This window comes from Galleria mellonella, unplaced genomic scaffold (genome assembly GCF_026898425.1).
Source record: "Galleria mellonella isolate WM207_F2 unplaced genomic scaffold, CSIRO_AGI_GalMel_v1 utg266, whole genome shotgun sequence".
Taxonomy (NCBI): domain Eukaryota; kingdom Metazoa; phylum Arthropoda; class Insecta; order Lepidoptera; family Pyralidae; genus Galleria; species Galleria mellonella.
The window spans coordinates 2,437,743-2,460,823 of NW_026442061.1; the positions used below are offsets into that span (position 1 = coordinate 2,437,743).

The following is a 23,081-nucleotide window of genomic DNA, read 5'->3' on the forward strand; positions in this document are numbered from 1 at the left end:
GTGAATTTACTGGGTACAGAGGAATAATACCTGAGTCCTCAGGAATGGCAACGCATGGGGGGTATCATGGGCGAAACAGTATACTCTGTTATGTCCATGGTACTGCTCATGTCTATAGGCGACGGTTACCACTTTCCATCAAGTTGACCGTCAGCTTGTTTGCCATTCTAAGTTGTAAAACAAAAAATAAAAAAAAAACTGAAAACTACATCCAATTTCGTGAAGTAGTTTTTTCGTGACGTCGGAATAAATACAGATACAGCCTATTTTTCTAAAATTTTTTTGGCTCATATTGGCTTTACTAAGGACTTTCATATCTCTTTTTCTTTAATATGATGTCTGTCATCATGCAGTTACAATTTTATAAGGGCAATAAAAGCCAACATAGCAATTTTTATAAAATTCGTCTGTATGTTTGTTCTGGCATCACGTAAAAATTACTGGGTATCCAGTATAAATTATGTACAATAAAGATTCTACAATACAAATAACATTTTAGGGACGACGTCACGACGTCTGCTACTAAAGTAAAACACAATAGAAGTTTTAAAACTATATTTTATTTAATACACCTGTTCATAATACAATAATAGTGTTGAGTTTCAATGTACAAAAGTTATCAAATAATAATTAACACAGGCTAATTAACGATACAAGACGTATTACAATGACAAAATAAAAAGTTAAAAGAAACATCCTTTATAACGAAATGCTTAACAACATTGGTCGTTGCTGCTTTTACGAGAGTTCGCCATTAAAATATATTATTCGTTATGAGCTGATCGTAACCAATATCGTTTTAAAAATAATATCTTTCAAGTACGATATTGTTCATAAAACTTATGGTAAATTCGACTAATGACGCCGGCGTTTCGTTTCACAACGTGATTAGTTACACGCGGGCAAAGCAACTAAATTGAGCACTCACCATATATATATACATATATATATAAAAGAAAACGAAACACAATTTACATAATTAAAACTTAATTGAAAACAATAAAAGCCGGTCTATACTTATGATTCATTTTTGAGTAACAAGCAAGCGCATTTTAGTGCAATAATTCCTAAATTAGGAGGATTTTTCAGAAGGTTATTGTCGAGTGTGGTAACATTTTCTAGGCTGACCGTACATTGACTGTTGCAATTGAAATATACTTTAAGAATCTTATTTGGGGCACTGCTTGGACAATGAAACAGAACAGAATGGATGCTGGAGAGGCAAATTTATTGCGTTTACATTCATTAGCAATAGGTATTAAGAAGAAAGAAATATATTTAAAGTAGACTGGACTGTAAATTGTGTGATATTGAAAGTTAAAAATGTTAGACCAGTGATTCTCAACCACTGTGTCGCGGCACTTTTGTGTGCCGCCAAATTTTAGAAAATATTTAAAAATTTTGTCATAAACTATTTATGCAGTGTATCCCCTTAAATTGTAGTAAGTAAATATTTTTTTTTTCTTTTTCTTTGTGTGCCGCCAAATTTTGAAATCGTTAAATATGTGCCGCAACAGAAAAAAGGTTGAGAATCACTATGTTAGACAATATGCGATCAGCCTTAACTGAGGAATAAATGATACCTATGCAAATAACAGTAAATAATGTTCATCGATGACAATTAAATAAATAGATTTATGTACAATTACGTGATGGATTTTATAGTTAAATACACAACGATAATGCATTAGGTAAAATGTATTATATAGTATGTAGAGTACAGTAACTCATACTTCGTCAATATGGATCGTCACTTACACGTTAAAGGGAATCTCGTCTTCCCACAAATCTCGTGTTACGTTGCAGGAGCAACCGTACAAGAACTTGACGTGCTATACAAGTATACCATATTTACAAATAAATTTTGAATGTAGAATTCAAAATTGTATCACGGATTGAATAGGAACGCTTTAATGTAAAACAATACATTTAAATAAATATTAAAACAGCGTTGTTTAACTCTTTTTAATGTTTATTATTTAAATGGATGCGCTATCGACTGTCCTCACGTAAACCTTTCTAAAGTGATGTCTCATTAGTATACAATGGCCCAATTAAATGTATTATAATTATTAATAATAATGGCTTAGTTGAGAGTGAAAGTTTAATTTACAGTTGGGTGACATTTTCGATTTAATAAACATACCAATACAAAGGTTAAAGTTTAATCAATCTTTAATAAAAATGCATTAAATATTCGTTGCAACTTGTTTGCCATTGTGTTGTATAAAAAAAAAATGAGACAATAGAATTGAGAAACCTTTTTTCCTTTTATGTTCCGGCGATCAGACCGTGGGTGTGCCTTGTACTACTTCCACCCCTCCCCCCCGGCCCTTACATAAACCACCACTTCACAGAGCAGCCTAGGTACAGGCTGATTGTACACATGATTAATATTGAGGTAATATTATTTCAAGTGATTTGATTCAAACTGTATAGCACCATAGATAGGAAAAAGGAATCAATCAATCGTTTATGACCTACATATTTCACATTATGCTGTTGGCAGGGAAATGGAGTTTGACAAGACTGCCTAGACAAGTGCTGAATGGTACCAATTCTAAATACGTACACTTTCACATTAAAAACTGACACAGCTTTTAACGTGAAATGGCCTTTATGACTACAGAATGCCATATTGAATCGAATAATGTACAGTTATAGAGAGGAGCTTATCTCCAGAATTGACGTGCACGTATGAGACCAGTTATGAAAATAGATGAAGTAAAAAAAAGTTCTTAAGAATAATCTCCTTTCGTTCCCTATGTTTACATTATAACTGGTCTGACGTACAGGTAGAAGACAGAATCGGTTTAGCCTGCGTTAAAATGAACTAAATAAAATTGTGATGTTCTTTCTAGTTTCTAGCTTAGATGTAATAAAGTTTATTTTACCTTGACAGGACTGAAACACAATCATATTTAGATATATAATTAATTGTCAATTGACAAGCATAGCTGTACATTAAGTCTATTCATCGAATTCTCCTCATTGACACCGATTGGAAGACCACCAACCCTTGACATACTAAATCGCAACAACAAACGACAAACTTAATTATTGATCTAAACAAATAAATACATTAAAACAGAGCAAACTATACATACCGCGTGTTACATTTAAACTTATAAACATTCTATGTCATATTTATTAAATATGAGAATTAACTAAATGACCTAGAATACATTTTTGATACGATTACAAATCAACGTCCAAAAACACGTTACAGCTCCGATAAATAACGCGGTAAATGCAAATTTCATAATGGAAGCCATTGAACAGTGAATGCTTCACCAGTGACCTGACAATCAACTGGTGCATACGTAAAATGTATATTAGTAATGTCAATAAATACTTTGGAATATTGTTTTTACAGTGTTTATTAATATATAAATACATCTGCTATATTCATATTGAGAAACATTCATATCAACAATAACCAATTGTTTGATGAACAAAATCGACAAAACTATTAAAATGTTGAATTGAAATCCGATTTAATTATTCATTAATTGATCAACACAAAATAGACAATTCACAACAGCAGTTTTAGGGCCCAGTGTTTCAAATATAAATTAATTAATAAGGAAAAAAGCCAAGAAAAATTTAAGCTATTTACAGAGCTGCTAAAACATATAAATATATGACGTCATGCGAACTTAAATACATGTATTCCATCCTAAGCGTCAGTCTTCCACTTAAATGCCACTCCTCGAAAATAAAAACGGTTAGGCCACTCGGTCTGCAACTGGTCTCGGTCCCACGAATTAGTGTCACCCCGGAGACGGGAGCCCGGAGGCTCAGTAGATCCTCTCGTAGAACAACAGATACGCTTGCGCATTCAACACCTTGTCCTCGCTCACCTCGGTGACCATGCTGTCGGATACATAGTACCACTTGCCGGACGGCGGCTCGGCGGCGGAGGCGGGCCCCTCCCCGGACTCGTACCCGGACAGGTCGGACTCGGAGTCGCCATCGCCGTCACCGTTGCCCGCGGCCGCCGGGATGTTAGCGCTCTTGGGCAGGAACCACCAGCGCGGGTCCGAGGCCCGTACCGGCTGCCGTACCTTCACATAAGCGACGTAGTGGCCGCCATGCATGCCGCCCGAGTGCTCCACCACGCCGTACAGAGAGTACAGCAGCTCGTTCTGCCCACGGGCCACATTAGGTAGCTTCTTCAGCTTGTCCATCGCGCAGAACGGCGCCAGATCCAAAATCGTGGGGAAGTCGACGTGTTTCGACATCTTCCTGAACATGCACCGCGGCCCGATCTGGAACCTCTTGAGGTGCAGGATTAGGATCGCAGGCGGGCTCGACACGAGGAACCGCTTGGTAGCATTTGTGTACACCGTCTTACCGTCCTTGCCGTTAATCCTCTCGGTGCAGTTTTCGCAGCCGACCTTATTGTTGCCCGTGAGCAGTTCCAGTGCCGTAAACTGGCTCAGGCACGACTGGATGCTGCACTCGTCCTCGTCGCAAACGTATCGCGGTGAAGACGGAGTCTGCCGCGAGTACGGGAGGAAGTCCTTTTGTAGCGTCTTCTCTATCTCCACGTTGTAGACCTTGGGCCGCGGCGGCGGCGGAGGCTCTGGCACGGTCTCAGTGGACACTGGCGACGTCTGAGTCGGCTTCTTGGTTTTAGCATCGTCTATTATAAGTTTCAGCTCGTCTACCTTGTTCGCGATGTTTTGGTAGTAAGTATTTAAATCGTTCATGGCTGCATCCTGATTTTTGTTCTCTGGAAGCGACTCGTAACTACTCTCCCCGCTGTGTTCTAGTACGTTCTTGCATCCTTGCATGCTGATCCCTCTAGATACTACCTCATTGGAATACTCTGTAGTCAGTGATCTCCTAGAAGGCGGCCTCTCTAGTTCCGATCGCCTCGACACCGGCCTCTCGAATTCACACTTCACTGGGGACAGGTTGTTGTGCTGTGGACTAGAGAGGTCCAGATTGATCTCGCTCGACAGTGAACTATGGCTGCCCAGTTCCTTGCCATTGATGGGCGAGTCGACGTTATCGACCGTTTCGGTAGAATTATGCTTCGTCGCTTCCGGACTCGCCACCCCCGAGTCGGGATTCGATAAATTTTCTAATGATATTAAGGGTTTGTGGTCTAAAGGTGTAGCTAAAGTTGACGTGGACGAGTCTGCGAATTCGACTCGGTCTTTATTAGAATTTTCGGGAGTACTGTCCGTTTTCTCCTTATCTAACACAGAACTGTTGAAAGAATTTGAAAATGTTAGCGTTTTGACGGGTTCATAGGGTGATTCCATGTAGGTGGCGGCGAAGTTGGCGGCGGTTTGGGCAACGGCTGGCGTTGATGCTACGTGGTTCTCTTGTTGGCGGGGCATGTCCTCGAGGTTGTCTTCCACGTCAGCGTCCGATTGTTCTGAGGAAGACTTACCACCATCCTCCTTCGTAGCACCATTGGTTTCTGCGCTAGCGGTCTCTTCTTTGGATGCAGCGTTACCTGTAAAATGTGTTATTTTATTATTGTTATACCAGCTGTTAACTGTCCACTGCTGAACATAGACCTCCTAGAACCAGAACCCCTAAACAAGGGTTTTGCAAGTAGTCACCATACTTGGCAGACGGGTTGGCAACCGCAGTTAGACTTTGGTTATGTTTTTGTATGGGGGACACTGCTGGCCATCCCTTGACTGTTAAGTCCCCTTAGTCGCCTCTTACATCACGGGAAGGAAGGGATGGCTCATTCTATGCTGGAACTATACAGCAAGAAAAATATTATAGTTAATCTATTATTGTTAATTAATTAACATGAGAAAAATAATTTAATCTAGTATGTTTTCTATGACTAGAAAATAAATCCACTTTAATACATATAATAGACGCTCGGTACGATTGTAAATTAAGTTACCAAACTGTAATAACATTAACTATATAAATAAAATCTTAGTAATAATATGTTTAATTTATATGTTCCAGGGCTGACGGCCCACCTGATGGAAAGTGGTAACCGTCGCCTATAGACATGAGCAGTACCATGGACATGACAGAGTATACTGTTTCGTCCATGATACCCCCCATGCATTGCCATTCCTGAGGACTCAGGTGTTATTCCTCTGTACCCAGTAAATTCACGCCATATCCCACCCTTCAAACCGAAACACAGCCATGCAAACACAACTGCTTCACGGTTGAAACATGAATGGGACAGAGGTACCCAACTTTTGTACAAAGTCTCCCTCTGGTGATTTATTATTATTAATTATTATTTGAAAACCTCATGCAAAATATACTAGCTAATGCATCTGTGATTTACAATTGACACACAGGGTATTGATTTTTTTTATAAACATATAAATAATTCTTATATTATGTAATAACATGCAAATATTAGTACCACCTTTATTTTTCCGCGCGGCTTTCCTTGCTGCGTTTCTTTCTTTCTTCAATTGGTGTTTTGATGGTTTGTTTTCGTCTTGCATATTGTACATGTTATCCTCTGAAAATTATATCTCTTATGTAACTAACATTCACCTGATCATAAGACAGGTTTTGAATATGAGGTAAAATAAAAAAAAAATTACAATTAGTTTTTGGAATAGATATAATTTCAACTACACTTGAGTATTTTCAGAAACAGTAAAATAAAACGGCACGCAATTAACATTTAAAAAAAAATCTTTATTATTAGTTTATCTGATAACAGATAATAAAATGGGGTTCTTTAATGAGGAAACATACAAAAACAATCGGTTATTAGTATATCTGGTAAGAGATAACACAAAATAGATATCATTTTTAATGACAAACATACAAAAATGACACAATTATCTGCAATTATTTTATAGGACTAACCATTTGGCGCTTTCCTCCTGACGACGGCGGGCGGCTGCGGCCGACTAGCCGCCACCGGCAACGATAGGTCCAGGAAGTACTCGGCGCGGTCCGACTGGTTGTAGCAATCCTGGCATTCTAGCGTTGATACGAGGAAGCCGCGGAACACCTGTACAAACAAATCGGCCTATTTTTATATTTTATTTGTTTTAATGATATTTTAAGAGGCACGCTGCTGCCCATCTCTCGCCCTCCGGATACGGATTGTCTTCCATAATGCTAGGGAGGCAGATTTTTTTTTTATTTTACATATACGAATTTTCTGTCTTAATTAATTCTATAAATTAAGATATCTTTATGAATATGATGGTGCGATTTCATGTATACAACCAATAGACAATAACTATTAAAATCGGTTCACTTTCAGTGATTTTTTTTTATTTTTTAATATTTTAAGGGCTTTTACCTTCTTCAGGTATATCAGTCCTATTGTACCCTGAACTGATTTCTCCAACAAAACTTTATCTACCTTCCCTAGACGCGGAAAGAGAAGAATTAATGGGCATCAATAATTTACAGAGATGTTCAAAAATTTCTGGTTTAAGTTCAGCTAACATAGTTTGAATAAGACCAACATTCAATTTATTTAAGTTAAAGTGGCGCATGAATTCTTCTCATTCCTTCGTGTTAATACGTCACTCTAATAGAATATGATGCACATCATCGATGGTACTACAAGTTTGACAATGGGGTGACAAGGACTTTCCCATCATATGTACAAATTCATCACTTTCAGTGATGTAATTACCTTAACCTTCAAGGTCGCCAATTATTCTATTAGTGATAACAATTGTAAGCATACTATTATAATATTTTAATAGTATTATTATAATTCATTTATTTATTTAAACTTTAATTCACAGTGAAATTCTATGTACATTTGGCATACTTAACCCTTCATTGCATGATTTTTTTTATTGGTGAAATAATTCAAAGTGATTAAATTCATATTTAAAATTAAAGGAAAAATGGTTAAAAAATAAATTTAACAGCTATGTTTTTTTTTCTGCAATAGACATTAAAAGGTATCCAGACACGATCAATTTAAAGTGAACTTGTTCTTTTAAATAATTTTTGGGCATTCAATGTTATGATGGCAATTTCCACCATTATGCAAAGGGTTAACACCGGTCGATGTTCTTTACCAGTCAACTATTGGGCAAATTGAGAAATAAGTAGGCGATACATTATTGAATTGAGAAAACATAGGAAAAATTTATATATATATATATATATATATATATAATAAAACTGTAGTGGTCGAATGTTTGTACGTAGGGAAAAACGCTGAAAACCAAGTCAGAGTGATGTTAGAAGTTAAATAGAACACATCCAGAATTTTTTTAAATTTTTTGTTTCTCCGTCTGTTTCTACAGGCTAATCTCTGAAACTGTTGACCATTTTAAATGAACTTTTGCATGGTGGTACCTTATATTCCCAATAAACATTTTAGATACTTTTAAACATGGAAAATTAAAGAGTTCCCGTGGGATAGTTAAAAACCTATACCAGCTTATACAGCGTACACAACCTACTTAAGTAAAGTTATTTTGTCTTAAGGCAAAGAGTGAGAACGGCATGTCATTTGTTATTTTGGTCCAGTATTCCCGGACATAATAAATAGGCAAGTACATACATCGATACATACTAAACAGGAATAACATAAATAGTATGCGAACAAAGTCGTAGGCATCAGTTAATTCTTATAATATTCATTTGGGGGGAAAGGGATTGTTAGTAATGGAGACTGAGAATCCCATTGCTAGCAATATGCCTAACCAGGTCGACCTCCTCGCGGTTCTCCCCTGGAAACTATCATGGTTAATTCCTGATGAATTCATCATGATGGGCTAACTGGTCTGTTTTCATTCTCATCTATCACCCTTCACTGGTGCTCCGCAAGCGTATACTGTTAGCGCAGGCGGGGTTACCATACCATTTTCACCCATAAAAAAAATAATGTATTATAAACATATAATTAGACATATTACGTACCTGTTCCGGCCGTAGCATAGTATCAGAGGCCTGCTGTCCGTAAAACTTAACTTTCTGTTTGACCTCACCATCCACTTTGGCGGGATCCACCTTGGAGTTCATGCCCAGACTGCTCAGAATTACAGACTGATAACGACGTAGGTCTTCCGATCTGCAATTACATATTACAAATTATTGAGTTAACGTTGATATTTTATTTATTTATCCCTTTCAGACCTGAACGATACGGGCGTGAGTTGTAACTTTAAAAAATTCTAAAACCGCGCGCAATTCATTTTTCCGCACTAAACTAGCCAATAAGAAATCATTTTAGTCGAAAGAAGTTAAAAGAAAAGTTATTTCTTTAGAAACTAAAATCGAAATTTTGGATCGCTTACGAAAGGGAAATAGATGTTGCAAAATCATATAACATGAACGAAGCTACAATAAGAACAAATGAAGATTTTTATTTTTATTTCTGTGTACACCTAAAAATATTGAAAAAAATCACAATTGTTAAATAGCAAAATTATGCATTTTCTGCAAGCTTTTCGATTTACACGGTTTTGACTTGAAAATTTTTAATTTTAGATTTACACGTTTTTCTCAGGAACGTATCTACCGTGTAAATCGGGGGATAGGTGTATATATATTGTATATATAACAAACCTCAAAGCTTTTGAATTTCTGTAGGAAAATAAATAATGAATAACAGAGCGTACGCGAGGTTGCGCGCACAGAATAAATTTGATATTGTCATTCTTTAAAAATATATAGACGTTTAAACATTTGGTTGAATATTTTACTTACCCATTTCCCATAAATTTTATAAATCTGTAACGCATACCTGACAGCTTCGAGCAAATGCCGCAACAGCTCATGTGCATCGTGCTGATCACCACCATCGAACTGCGGCAGCTTGTTCACCAGCGCCGACAACAGTTTCCGGGGTGTGAACACGCCACCTTCGCCTGCAAATTTTTTTGGAAAAACAAAAATTATAATAATTACGGCCATTACATTACATCAGTAGTTACAACGAAATTTACATAATACACAAGCAATGAAATAAAACCTTTTTTGTTTCAATTTTATGGGGTTATATTGTGAACCTATTTTCAACATCAAGTAATTTCATTGACAATTGTAAATGTTAACGTTATAATGATATTTGGATATTCAGATGCGGGTTAATCAATGCCGATTAAACAGCTAGAGGTCAGACAGGTTTGAATGGCATTTGGTCACAAAGTACATTCTAAACTACAATTTTTTTTATTATTTTTTTATACAACTTAGAATAGCAAACAAGCTGACGGCCCACCTGATGGAAAGTGGTAACCGTCGCCTATAGACATGAGCAGTACCATGGACATAACAGAGTATACTGTTTCGTCTATGATACCCCCTATGCGTTGCCATTCCTGAGGATTAAGGTGTTATTCCTCTGTACCCTGTAAATTCACGCCATATACCACCCTTCAAACTGAAACACAGCCATGCAAACACAACTGCTTCACAGTAGAAACACGAATGGGACAAAGGTACCCAAGTAATCGACTTTTGTAAAGTCTCCCTCTGGTAATAGTATTATTATTATTCATTTATTTATTTAAATCCCTCTGGTAAAATATAAATTATAAAATACAATATAAAAACTGCATGAAACAAATAGTAATACTTTCGTGTATATAAATTAAAACAAAAACAAGACAAACAAGAAAAAAAATCGTAATAAAATTATGATTTTTTCAACAATCTGAGTTCTAGAAGATATAAAGAATATAATAAATACATCTATAAATATTATTCTATGATGCACTTTTGTTGCATTATCATAGGCTACTACAAAGCCCAGCCTAATATTGCATAATAACAACATAATTTCTCACTTTAATTATGACAAGATAAATTTAGTTTAGAAAACTTCAACAAAAATAGACTTTAATTAGCATACTTTAGGCAGTAATAATTAACTACTGACCTTGCGAGACGAGGCTATGATATGAAGTGTAATAATGCATAAAACAGCTTATCTACCTACTATAACTAAATTTAATGCAGTTTTATAACTAACTAGTGGCCCATCCCGGCTTTGCACGGGTGGACATTTTTGCATTTTAAAAAGTGGCCATTAAGGCTGCACACGCGACGTAAGCTTAAAAATGGAGTAACGTGTTCCGTTTTCCTAACATTTCCCTTCACTACTCTGCTCCTATTGATCGTAGCGTGATGAAACGTATACTATAATCTGCCCAGGAGTAAGAAAAATAATTGTACCAAGTTTCTTTAAAATCTGTCGAGTAGTTTTTGTTTCTATAACGAACATACAGACAGACAGACAGACAAAAATTTACTGATTGCATTTTTGGCATCAGTATTGATCAGTAATCACCCCCTGATAGTTATTTTGGAAATATATTTAATGTACAGAATTGAACTCTCTACAGATTTATTATAAACATAAATAGATATAGATAAGTGATGACCTGGGGTTTATAATAGTGTGAATTGAAGGTAATTATTTTTCATATAAACAGTAGGAACTTTCATTTACTCTATATTTGTCAAGTGTGGTGTCTAGTTTCTCAAAATTAATTTTATTGTTTATTATTATTAATAAATTTTGTAATATAATACTTAAATATTAATAGTTTAAAAAGAACATGTAATATATTGAGACAACTAATCTTTTATTTTTTATTGTTTTTTAAAATAATTAAATGTTAAAATATAATTTAATTACATCTATGGTCATTTAGTACAAATAGAAGTGATTAAAAGATCTAAAAGACAGGGAAATCATTTGGGGAATTTTGGAGCAAGTTCACATTGACATGAAAGTGGGTCACACTGAAATAAACATATGTAGGTTAGCTAAAAATTAATGGCACAGAAAAATATCTTTCTCAATGTCACATATATTGTTTAAAATCAATATTATGAGGAAATGCTATCAACACCATCAATATAATATTAATTAATATTAATATTTATAATAACTCTTTGTATTCTCTGTACAATTAATCTATGCTAATATCATAATTGTGAAAGTGAATTTATTTATCTGTTATCACTTAGCATTTTAATCAATCACGTGATCATTGAAAAATGGTATACACATACTGTACAAGGTGGAGAAGGACACAAGTTATTCTTGATGATGGTCAATGATAATATCCTTGTCTATGTGGAAGAAGTTCGCAGGTAAATTTATGCCTTTTCATACTTGTTTCTCCTTTTACTTATTATTATTTATTTATTTCAATTTCTACATAAAATAGCTATAACTATCGGTGAAAACTGTATTAAATTGAAGTTTAGTAAAGTTTCAACTGTCATTTAGATATTTGTTATAGAAGGTGCAAAACAATATGTAATAAGTTTCGTATAAACAGATATATATATAATGCTCAATAGGCAGAGTAACTAGTTTAAAAAAAAAAAGAAACAAAATGTAATAACATTTAATAAAACTTAATCATTTTTGTTGAGGCTGTATTATTTTATATTTAGTTATTTTAATAAAAATACATGGCACGATTAAACAATAATATTATGAAGATTAAGTTAAAAATTAAATGTAGCACTTGCAATCAAAAAAGGTTATCAATGTTTACACTATTGTGTAAACTAGATTTTTTTTTTTATTCTATCACATAACATTTTATTATAATCAAATAATAACAAAGTAGTATAGATAACAGAAATTGAAGTCCTTTGTGAGACAAAGGTCTTTGTAGTAAACAATGTTATTTCCTGAAATGCAGACTTTGTTTTAAATTTTATTTACATTACTGCAATCTGTCTTAAATGATGAGTATTTATGATAATGGTGAAGTCAGTTGATAGTTTGAGTTCAAACATCTTACAATTTGCTATTTTAAAATGTAGTGGGTAAAAAAACGAAACAAATAGTTTGGTAAAAAAAATTTGCTATTCAAGCCAAGTGTGTTTCCGTTTACCCATGGAAATAATACTATGAAATAGCAATTTTCTTCTGTTGTGTAATAATTATAAAAAAAATATATAAAATTCTAGTTGTATCCTGCGACTTCATCCATGTGAATCAGTATATAAAAAATTCTGTGTCAAGTTAGAATATAACCTACACATGTATAAAATTTCATTCAAATAAGTTCAGTAATATTGACATGAAAGAGTAATAAACATTTATTCATCTATCCATTGTTACAGATTTCAAATTTTAATATTAATAGGATTAAGGAGCTCTTCCCATATTAATATTCCTTTACACTAATTTTAAAAATCACTACACAATTTCAATGAATATTTGTAAATGTGTATTGTTTGCTGGGATGTGAGAATTTTTGTCACTGATAAGAAAAAATGAAGAGTTGTATGTTTGAAAACAATGTTTGCCCAGTCAGTCAGTTAATAATTACAAAAAAAAAAATTGTTCAAAAATCAGTCAATTTTGTAAATAATATTTTTTAAGTAAAATCCCTGTAATCAATTTATAATATGATAACACTTGCTAGCTTTAAAACCTGTGTTAAGTCCTATTGTTTCTCCCTTTAAGCACTGTTTTCTTATGTTTTTTCTTCACTTTCCTCTTATATGTGTGCTATTTACTATGTAGGTATGTTTATGTATATATTTATTTATTTATATGTGTGTATTTTAGTATATAATAGTGCATCACCTACTCTTTGTTCTTTTTCTTAACACCCTCTACTCAAAGGTCATCTGGAAGAGATTGCTTAAAGATAAGGCCACCTTTTGTATCATTTCACATTAAAATTTACTATGTTCATTATTTTTGTAATGGTGCAATAAGGTGTAAATTAATAAGAGAATTTATTTGAATCACTTAGTCTATCATATCAATAATTGAAGGTAACACACCAAAATATATCTATCGAGATAAAAAAGTAACATAACAATAACAAAGCCTATTTCACACATAAAATTAGCTGTTTGAAATTTTATCTCCTAAACAGATAATATTTTAAGCATACCTATATTAATACAAGAATAAACATAATATGTTATAGTATAAAATAAAACTTTCTTTTTAAGTAAGTGAAAGTAAATTAATATTCACAACATACCTGTTTGTAATTCAGCCAGTGTTTCAGCTAGTGTACGGGTCAAGTTACCCCATTCTGCTAACTGTCCAGTTATTGGTGGCAGATCTATCTCCTTCATCTCATCTCCTTCCCCTTTAATTTTTAACTTTCCACCAGGTAGTGTGAATCTTTCGCCTGGTGTGGCCATCTCTTGCAATACTTGCAATAAATATGGTGTTTGAACTAAACACTGCATCACCGAGTTAAAGAAACATGTATTACCTAAATTTGATAGCCCTCTTACACGGGGTAGATTCATTGCAGTCGCTTTGTCTTTAAGTTTATCAGATTTAAATCTGAAATCTGATTGAATCAATGAATCTGACTTCAATGGCTCTGAATTTAATATAGGCTCCACAGGCAATACTAAATCTACCTTTGGTCTACTTTCAAATGGCAGCTCTATGGGTGGTAAAGATTTTGTGTTTCCACTGGGCATTGCATGCTTTTTGAGGTACTCTATGCACTCATGGAGTTTTTTAGAGCTGGATGGTATCACTTCATTGTTGCAGTCGTAACAATGCACCTCCCATGTGGTGGTGTTGGCCGTGAGGGAGTGTGAGTCAGAGTGGGGCTTATTATAATGATTTAGAGCGTGCTTGTTGCGCGCTCGTCCGCACAGTTGTGATCCACATCGCAAACACATCCATAGTGTTAGGTCTTCCTCGAAATCTGGGTCGGTAACCTCTGTTTTGGAACTTGCCTTACATTCAGCGCATTCTTTCTCGAGCCCACTTGTTTTCAGTGTTTTCTTCAACCCCGTGAGAAGGACAGCTTTAGCGACGTGAGGACATGCGGATTTGACATTTTCATCACAAGATTCCGTAGATTCATCGCCATTCTCTGTTGGGTCGCTTTGTCTCTTTTTTTTAACCATGGTTGCGTTGACTCACAAATTGCCTGCAATACGTAATGAGATACGTGGTATAATAATAACTGCATGAACACAAAAAGAGAAAAGTGACAAATCTGTGTCGATAGCCATTGCACGCGTGACAACGCACATTCATCACTAAAAGCGTGCAGTAATCTAATATTGATGCCAATAATCTATAAATAAATTTTATTCGTTACTTACAATTACATACGACGACAAGGAACTACTTTAAGTGTCAAGAAATAAAGAAAAAATATAATAGTGAAATTTTGTCACAAAAGTAAACCACAGATGTCAGCCATCTTTAAATTATTAATGTTGCCAATATTTTCTTTATATTTGTCGTATAAAAATATAGGCACTTTCCATCTATGGTCTGAAAATATTCACTGCAAAGTGTAAACAAGACAAAAGAGAACGTTTAAACAAAAGTGTCTTATTTGCTAAATAAATTTAATATTAATTAATAATGTAGACTGAAAAAATTAAAACCTCAACTAAATAAACTCCAGTTGCTTACTCCACGTTCATTTACTGGCGCACTAAAAGTTGTTTAACGATTACTTAAATAACTCCTTAGTATAGTTTTAAAAAGTCCCTCTCAGAGTCAGTTAATGGTTTATAAGGGTTTGTTAATGACAATTACTTATTTTGTTAATATTTCAATCAACAATTTCAATTGTCACTGACTAATATCTTATTAATGTTAATTTAATGAACTTTAAATGCGACAGTTATTCTTTGTTATCATCACTAGGTATAATTATGAATATCGTAAAACGGGGTTAATAGAATAAGTGGGATTATTAGAAAAAAATTAAAATAAATTTAAAGTCTCTTTTGATGTTTGCTGTTCTTCCTATATACTATAAATGATATTTTAGTGCAGTAAACATTTTTTATATATTAAGGCAATAATTATCAAATGCCAAATATATTTCAGTCTATGTGAAAACGTTTTTGAAAATGGTAGTGCAAAATTTTTAAGTATTTTTCATTCCTTATAGCCATAATTTTTTGATGTATTGGATAGATATTGACTCTGAGAGGGTCTTTTTTAATCTAACTAAGGCGTTACTTAAGTAATTATTGTGATTTTACGAAATAAGACAATAAAGAATTATTTCCGTATTAACATATATTCCATACAAATTTTAGACCACTGAAAAAAACAAAAAAAGAACTATATTCGATTTGTTTTTTAATTAATAAATGACTCTGAGTGTGGCTCCAAGGGCTATCAAAACTATTATTATCAACTTAATAAAATCTTTCTAACAATACTTCTCTCGTTTCTATTCACGCTAACCTTTGAGTGTATAGAAAATGAACACATTTTAAAAAATTTCAAGAAATCCATTTCATTTTAATTTAGACTATTTAGTTAATAATATATAGTCCAATTTTAAAGATAATGGACCCGGATTGTATGCAGAATTATCAAACGTTACTATACAGATAAAATAATTTGAAGAAAATTGAAATGAACTTTCAAATTGTTCGTATTCATCCCTTTCTATGGTAGTAATCGAGAATACACATAGACTAAGAATAGTGCGTGCGGTCTAATAGCGATCTTACAGAATAGGTAACTAATCGTGTACCGCATAACGCCTTCTTGTGGTAACATTTGGAACTATATATTTGAAACGTCAACATGACATGATCCTGAGACGTGAATCGTCATGAAATCTGTTAATCAAATCGTGATTTTCCATTGATTTTTGTTTATTTTATAGTGTAATTAGTCGAAATAAATCTAGAAATAACGTCTATAAACTGTGACACTGCCTTTGGTGTTCATTCATAATGTAGTTTTGAGGAAAATCATTTGGAAATTAAACTTCTATGAACTGTTTTGATGTTAGTCAGTTCTAGTTAGAAAACCATCAGAATGTCGCTACCAGGCAATGGGATTTTTGTTGTCCAAGGCGAGATGTGGATGCTCGTTACCGCGATGCGGCGGAGTACTCGTTGGGGCTCTCACTCTTTTCCCAACGAAGAATATGATGTACTAATGAGAACATTTCAGGACCTGAAAACTATATTGAATCAAGTAGAAGACCTGAGGCTCTTAGATCCGGCGACTTACCTAAGTCCCTTTCTAGAAGTCATACGAAGCAAAGAGACCACTGGCCCTGTCACTAGTTTAGCACTCTCTGCTATCCATAAATTTTTATCTTATGGCTTGATAGGTAAGTTGCAATACAATATTGCTATATTTATCTAAGCTAAGCTACTAACAGATCCTACTTTCATACAAGAAGAGAGAGAGATCTATTAACTCTCTTATTAATAAAACCTATAATCATATTTTAATTATAAGACTGTTTTGTCACTTTCTTACAAATTAGGAATATAGTCCAAAAAAAGACTACTTCAACAGCTAAAATAGTTTAATCTTTTTTAAAAATTTTGTTTTTATATATTAATTTTTGTAATAAATTCTATTTAATCTTTTTATTACACATCAGTATAATAAATGGTACATTCTAATGATAGTAGGTAAGAAAATACACAAATTCAAACAGTTAACCTTTTGTATCCTTCAATATAGTATAGTATAGTACAGCACATGATTTGAACTTTCTTATAAACTAAAATAATATACAACACTTCAGATAACTAGAAATCCAACTCCAATTCAGAACTACCAAATAAATGTCAGCTATATATAGGTAAACTTCACTTTGCTCGGGCATTTATATCCTCATCATGCTGTCCATGAGATTAGACATTAATTAGTGACTTGATGCACCAGATAGTGACACTCTTATACTTATTAATTATTATATTAGGAAACATATTAAACAAACAAATATTTATGTGTTTAAAGCCCTGTTGTATGTTAATAATAATAAATAAAAGGAGCCTTTATTCAGATATTGCTAAATCCGTCCTCAAGCTATAGTGAATCATTTACAGTTCATGCAGCTAGACTATGGAATCTTTTTTACTGCATGTTCGTGAAGTCAATTGTTGAATATATTCAAGAGCAAATTAAAATTGGATCTTCTGTCCTCATGAACTTATCATGTTTGTTATGTATATGTATGTATTTTATATAGGTAGAGATATTTTATATCTATATTATATATAGATATACCCATATGTATTTTGAATGTAAAGTAATATAAGTTACTTTGTATATATGTAAACAAATTTATTATTTTGTAATAGAAATAACTAAACTGTTTCCCCCTCTTATTGTACACACACTGCCTGTTGGTAATTAATGCTCCTCTCCACTGAGGGTTTGCTGGAAAAGAACTCTTACAGAGTTAAGTTCGCCTGTTGTACATTTTTATTTAATATAATTTATATGTATGTAATTTTTTGTATAATAATAATATATGTAATTATAAATATATAAATAAATTATTACAAAACAGATATTTTTAGTAAGTATTACATTATAATACTAATAATAACCCTTTATTTTATTTATTATGCATATCACTGACATAAATTAGTTTTCTCTGTTTGCCACTTAGTGTAGGCCTCTTCTAACCTTTTTTAAATATACTATTGACTTAATGCAATGAAAAATTGCAGGTAAATAGTATCTACATACTCCATTGATTTTAGCAATAAATATCGGCATATAATGTCATAAAATTGTGTATTTAAAATATGTATTAGAAACCAGAAAATTTAAAATTAACTATGTCCTCAACATTTTCCATGTCTCTCTGTCCAGAGTGGTCCTGCACTTGTTCTCTCCAAATTGTTTTTCCTTCTCTTGTGTGGTGTACCTCTGCCGTTTTTTCCAGTTTTTGGTTGCTGGTGTTTTGAAAGTGAATAATTGTTATTAATCATTCATTTACTGATTACAGATCCAACACACCCCAGTGTGCCCGCCACTGTGGAGGACATAGCTGATGCTGTCACGCACGCGCGATTTGTGGGCACCGACCACTCTTCAGATGGGGTTGTTCTTATGAAAATATTACAAGTGAGTTCAAAGTTGTATCCTTAGTAGAATAAATAGCAGTTTACATACACTATTTATTCTATTTATGTAGGTCTTCCATCTTACTATAGTTTGTTTCAATAGATTTAATGAAAAAATAAACAAACCTATTAATGGATTGAATGTTTATATTTATTTAATAATTTCTTTTAGATAATGTTTCTGTGGTAATTTTATCAAAAAGCTATCTTTTCATTAAATTGTATTGAAAGAGTAAAAAAAAAGTGTGTAACAAAAGTTGAAAGTGTATTAATATTTTTAGAACATATTTAATTTTTAATTATTATTGTAATTGAAATAAATTATTATATTTATATATTTAAAGAAATTATTAATTATTATTCTAATAATAATTTACTTAAAACTTTATTCCACAAAAAGAACATTAAGCAAAACCAGTTAGTTATATTAGTTTAAAAAGTAAACCATTGAATCAATCTGGATAAAAATCAATTTGAGAGTATATCCTTATTATTACAAAAGAATTTCTGAAATTGGTTTATAAATAACATGCTTACAAGATAACAAACATAAAAAATATAACACAATTGAGAATCTCCTCCTTTTTTGAAGTCGGTTGAAAAGTAACTCATGTATCACTATCCATGTACAAAATGACATTCAAATCCATGTAACAATTTAGGCATCATTAACTAACAAAGATCTAAACATTTTCCCATCTCATTAATATAGGAAATGGGAAAAGACAATGGGGAGGACAAATCAAAATATGGGAGGATGATTTACCTAAAGGATGGAGAAAGTCAGCTAGGGATAGGGGAAAGTGGAAACAGTTGGGGGAGGCCTATGTCGACAGACAACCTGACCAACATAATGGTTGCTAGAAAGCTAGCTTAGTAATAAGTAGTATCTAAGTTAAAGTAAAAATGTCAGAGAATAAAGGCTTTATTATTAATATAGTAAAATTGTAATTTGACGATGTCTGTACATGAGAAATATTATATGAGAGGCCTTAATAAGAGCATTCTGGCTCTATGAACAATAATTTTTAGAAATTTTCTCTTGAGTATGTTTGTTACGTAAAAACTACTTGCTACCAAATTGGATGCGGTTTTCACAGTTATATTTCTGCACGTCTAACTTAAAATCTTTCATATGTTTCATCTTAATTTGCCATCGAGTAGTGGTCAAAATGATTATTTTTCCTGAAATTTACGCATATAAAATAGCGAGCAAAAGGCCAGTTCATAATAGTAGGATATTATAAAATTATATTCGAAATTCTACTAATTGCCTATAAACCAGTATTATAATAGACTTGCTGTGTGGTTTCGACATCGAATGGATCACCCCTTTCATTCCTGTAAATATTGGAGAGTCGAGAGAACAGCTGTTTATGGAGAGATGATGAATAATGGGATATTATAAAGTTATATATGAAATATGTAAATGCAGTGTATCCTTCACTAGATGGAGTGACAATCTCAAATGCATTGCAGGGAGTCAGTGGATGCAGGCGGCTCAGGACCGTTCTTTATGGCAGTTTATGGAGGAAGCCTATGTTCAGCAGTGGACATATAATGGCTGAGATGATGATGATGATGATGTTACGAAATTCTACCAATTGCCGATAAACTATTATCATAATTGACAAATTCTTATTTATATATACATTTTTATATAGGTTCTTCGCACATTAATGCTAAGCCCGGAAGGCGCCATGTTGACTGACGAGAGCGTCTGCGAGATAATGCTCAGCTGTTTTCGTATTTGCTTCGAAACCCGCCTAACAGGTGATTATTATAATCCTTTTATCGCAGTTTTATTTTCCATTAACAGCTTGCACAGTAAGGATAATGTTGGATTATATATTATCTTGGTTAGATAAGCTTTCATTTTATCATTTCTTTTTTTCGTAAAGATATAAAATTGCCATATTTAAAAATAAGGATGCTGTAGTAGTTTTTATTATGCGTCTGCTTTCTAAACATCTTTTACTGATTTAGGTGTTATCTTGCAGAAGTCTATATAACAGGGCATTTGATAAGAATTATTTTGTTTAATTCCAGTATAATAAATGTAATCAAGTAACCAGTTATAAATATCTGTCAATATTCTATTCTTAATATAAGAAAGGTGTACTGAAATAAAGGTAGTTTTATGATTAATTAAATTATTTTTAAATTATTTAAATAAGCCACTTATAGATCCAAATGGTTGATGAATAAACATTGAGTTTAATTAATTATTGTATTTACTTTTTCAGAATTACTCCGCCGCAATGCGGAGCAGTGTTTGCGGGACATGACGCAGCTGATCTTCATGAGATTGCCGCAGTTCCCACCAGAGGATGCCGGAGCTGCCAATTTCACCACAGTAGGACTCTCGCTTAAAAAGAGAGAGAAAACCAGCAAGAGAAAAAATATAAACACTGCAAGCAGTAAGTTTTTGTAAATAATATTATATTAGTTTAAAACCTTGTCATGTATCGCTAGGGAGAGAGTTAATTATTAATTATGTGGTCATTATCCATTACTGGACTAATATATAGATATTATAACTACAATATATAAATATTGCAATATATTACCCACCTGTACCTATATGTTAACTCACCATATGGGCCATCTATGTTTTCAGATTTTGTTTAATTCTGCACAACTAATAATTTTACAAATTTACGCATTATTAATACTGTTGTAAATAAGAAACTACTATTTTTATATAAATAGGAAACTATAGTTACATGGTTATTATTTGTAAAATAACTAGCTGACCCCGGCAAATGTTGTTCTGTCTTATAATTTTTTTCTGGATAGCAACATTCTAGTCACCTAGCGGTATAAAATATACTTTACGACCCATTCTCATAGGGGGGAAAGGGATTGTTAGTAATGGAGACTAAAAATCCCATTGCTAGCAATATACCCAACCAGGTCGACCTCCTCATGGTACCCCCTGGAAACTATCATGGTTAATTCCTGATGAATTCATCACGATGGGCTAACTGGCCTGTTTCCATTCTCATCGATCACCCTTCACTGGTGCTCCGGCAGCGTATCCCATTAGCGCAGGCGGGGTTACCATACCATTTTCACCCATCAAAAAAAAGACCCATTTTCATACCTACCAAATATAACAATCTACAAAAAAAACCGGTTGAGCCATTTCGTAGGAGTGCGACCGCAAATACTACTTTCACAAATATGAATACAAATATGAGATTTATAATTGCAGTTAATATATTGCATTACAATTAATATATATATTTGCAAAAAAAACAACAAACAGAAATACAGAAAATGTACAACACCATCTATTGTTGTGATTCTAAATTAAAATTAAAAAAATAACAAAAATATATATAATTACTTCAATAAAAGAGGCTGTTTGTAATATGTGTTGGTTCTTATATTATTTATTATATTATATTGTAAATAAAATTACCGTCTGTTGACTTGAAGTATATTATGTATTTTTTGTTCTATTTCAATTGTTTTTAAATATTCTTTTTTATAAAAAAACTACAATTGTCAAAGTATATAAAAAGGTTAATTTTGAACATATTCCACCTAGGAAAAGGTGTAAGAGAATTTAACAAATTATAAAAATACTTAAAATAAATTATTATCTACTAGAAATAAAAGTTAACAATAATATTTATACATATAAAATTAATTATCATGTGATGTCAAGTAGATCAGCTTATTAATATGTCTTAAAAAGGTACCTCCAATGGTTTTTTTTGAGGCAGGAGAAATCGATAGTTGAGATGTCTTCTTAATATAAGAATGAGGCATCGTATTATATGCATGAGTATACTTAGCTTTAAGACTTTTGAACGCATCTGATCTGTAGTTTGTCTGCTTAATTTCCATGCCATTCTTAGGGAACTCTCCATCTTAATTAAATATATCAATATTATTTCAAATATATCAACTTGCATCGCATTCAATGTATGTAATAATTGCTGTAATTCGCTGAGAAAATCCTTGATATAATCTCTCGCAGTCGTATTGTAGTTTAAAATTTTTTAATAGTGATTGACATTTAACATTTTATTTTCATATCGTTTCTCGAGTGTCATCCAAGCGATTTCAGAATTATCCTCCTTGATTGGTAACTTCTCCCTTTAGATAAGGTTTCAAATAGTAGAATTTCTCTTTTTCTGATAAAGTACTACTTTTGTCAATTACAGAGAGGGATAAATTTTTTAAATTATTTTGCTCTCTTACCTCACCACTATAACTTGGGATGATGTGTTGTGGTATGGCTACTTGTTTTACTGGATTTATTGAAAGAATGTCAGGATTCATGTTTGGAGTATTCCATGTCGTTA

At 33.0% G+C, this 23,081-nt stretch overlaps 2 protein-coding genes across 4 annotated transcripts in view; one reads left to right on the top strand and one right to left on the bottom strand.

Annotated features, from left to right (window-relative positions):
- Positions 1-540: 540 nt before the first annotated feature.
- On the bottom strand, positions 541-15,160 carry LOC113516297 (ubiquitin carboxyl-terminal hydrolase 16). 3 transcript variants are annotated; one of them, XM_031908728.2, is made up of 7 exons: positions 15,010-15,160; positions 13,914-14,831; positions 9,686-9,809; positions 8,860-9,010; positions 6,826-6,991; positions 6,371-6,469; positions 541-5,473 (listed from the first exon to the last, which is right to left on the bottom strand). In XM_031908728.2, the coding sequence occupies exons 2-7, from the start codon at positions 14,806-14,808 to the stop codon at positions 3,801-3,803; spliced, it is 3,108 nt and encodes a 1,035-aa protein (XP_031764588.1). In that variant the 5' UTR covers positions 14,809-14,831; positions 15,010-15,160; the 3' UTR covers positions 541-3,800. The 3 variants fall into 3 exon arrangements, with proteins under 3 accessions (XP_031764588.1, XP_026756497.1, XP_052751167.1); XM_026900696.3 differs by having other exon boundaries at positions 6,826-6,973; positions 15,010-15,159; XM_052895207.1 differs by lacking the exon at positions 6,371-6,469.
- Positions 15,161-16,453: 1,293 nt separating this feature from the next.
- The window catches only part of LOC113516258 (Golgi-specific brefeldin A-resistance guanine nucleotide exchange factor 1), a 39,424-nt gene continuing 32,796 nt past the window's right edge, over positions 16,454-23,081 (top strand). The window contains exons 1-4 of the mRNA XM_052895208.1: positions 16,454-17,003; positions 18,645-18,763; positions 20,427-20,535; positions 21,009-21,182. Coding sequence (XP_052751168.1) covers positions 16,703-17,003; positions 18,645-18,763; positions 20,427-20,535; positions 21,009-21,182 — 703 coding nt within the window. The 5' untranslated portion in view covers positions 16,454-16,702. The remainder of the gene's footprint in view (positions 17,004-18,644; positions 18,764-20,426; positions 20,536-21,008; positions 21,183-23,081) is intronic.

Bases quoted from the DNA above. Each gene is read 5' to 3' on its own strand.
- LOC113516297 (XM_031908728.2), bottom strand. From the start codon at position 14,808: ATGGTTAAAAAAAAGAGACAAAGCGACCCAACAGAGAATGGCGATGAA. The intron at 6,992-8,859 runs GTACGTAATATG...ATATAAAAATAG, and splicing joins CTATGCTACGGCCGGAACAG to GCCGATTTGTTTGTACAGGT. The intron at 5,474-6,370 runs GTGGTACTAATA...CACATTTTACAG, and splicing joins AGCCGCGCGGAAAAATAAAG to GTAACGCTGCATCCAAAGAA.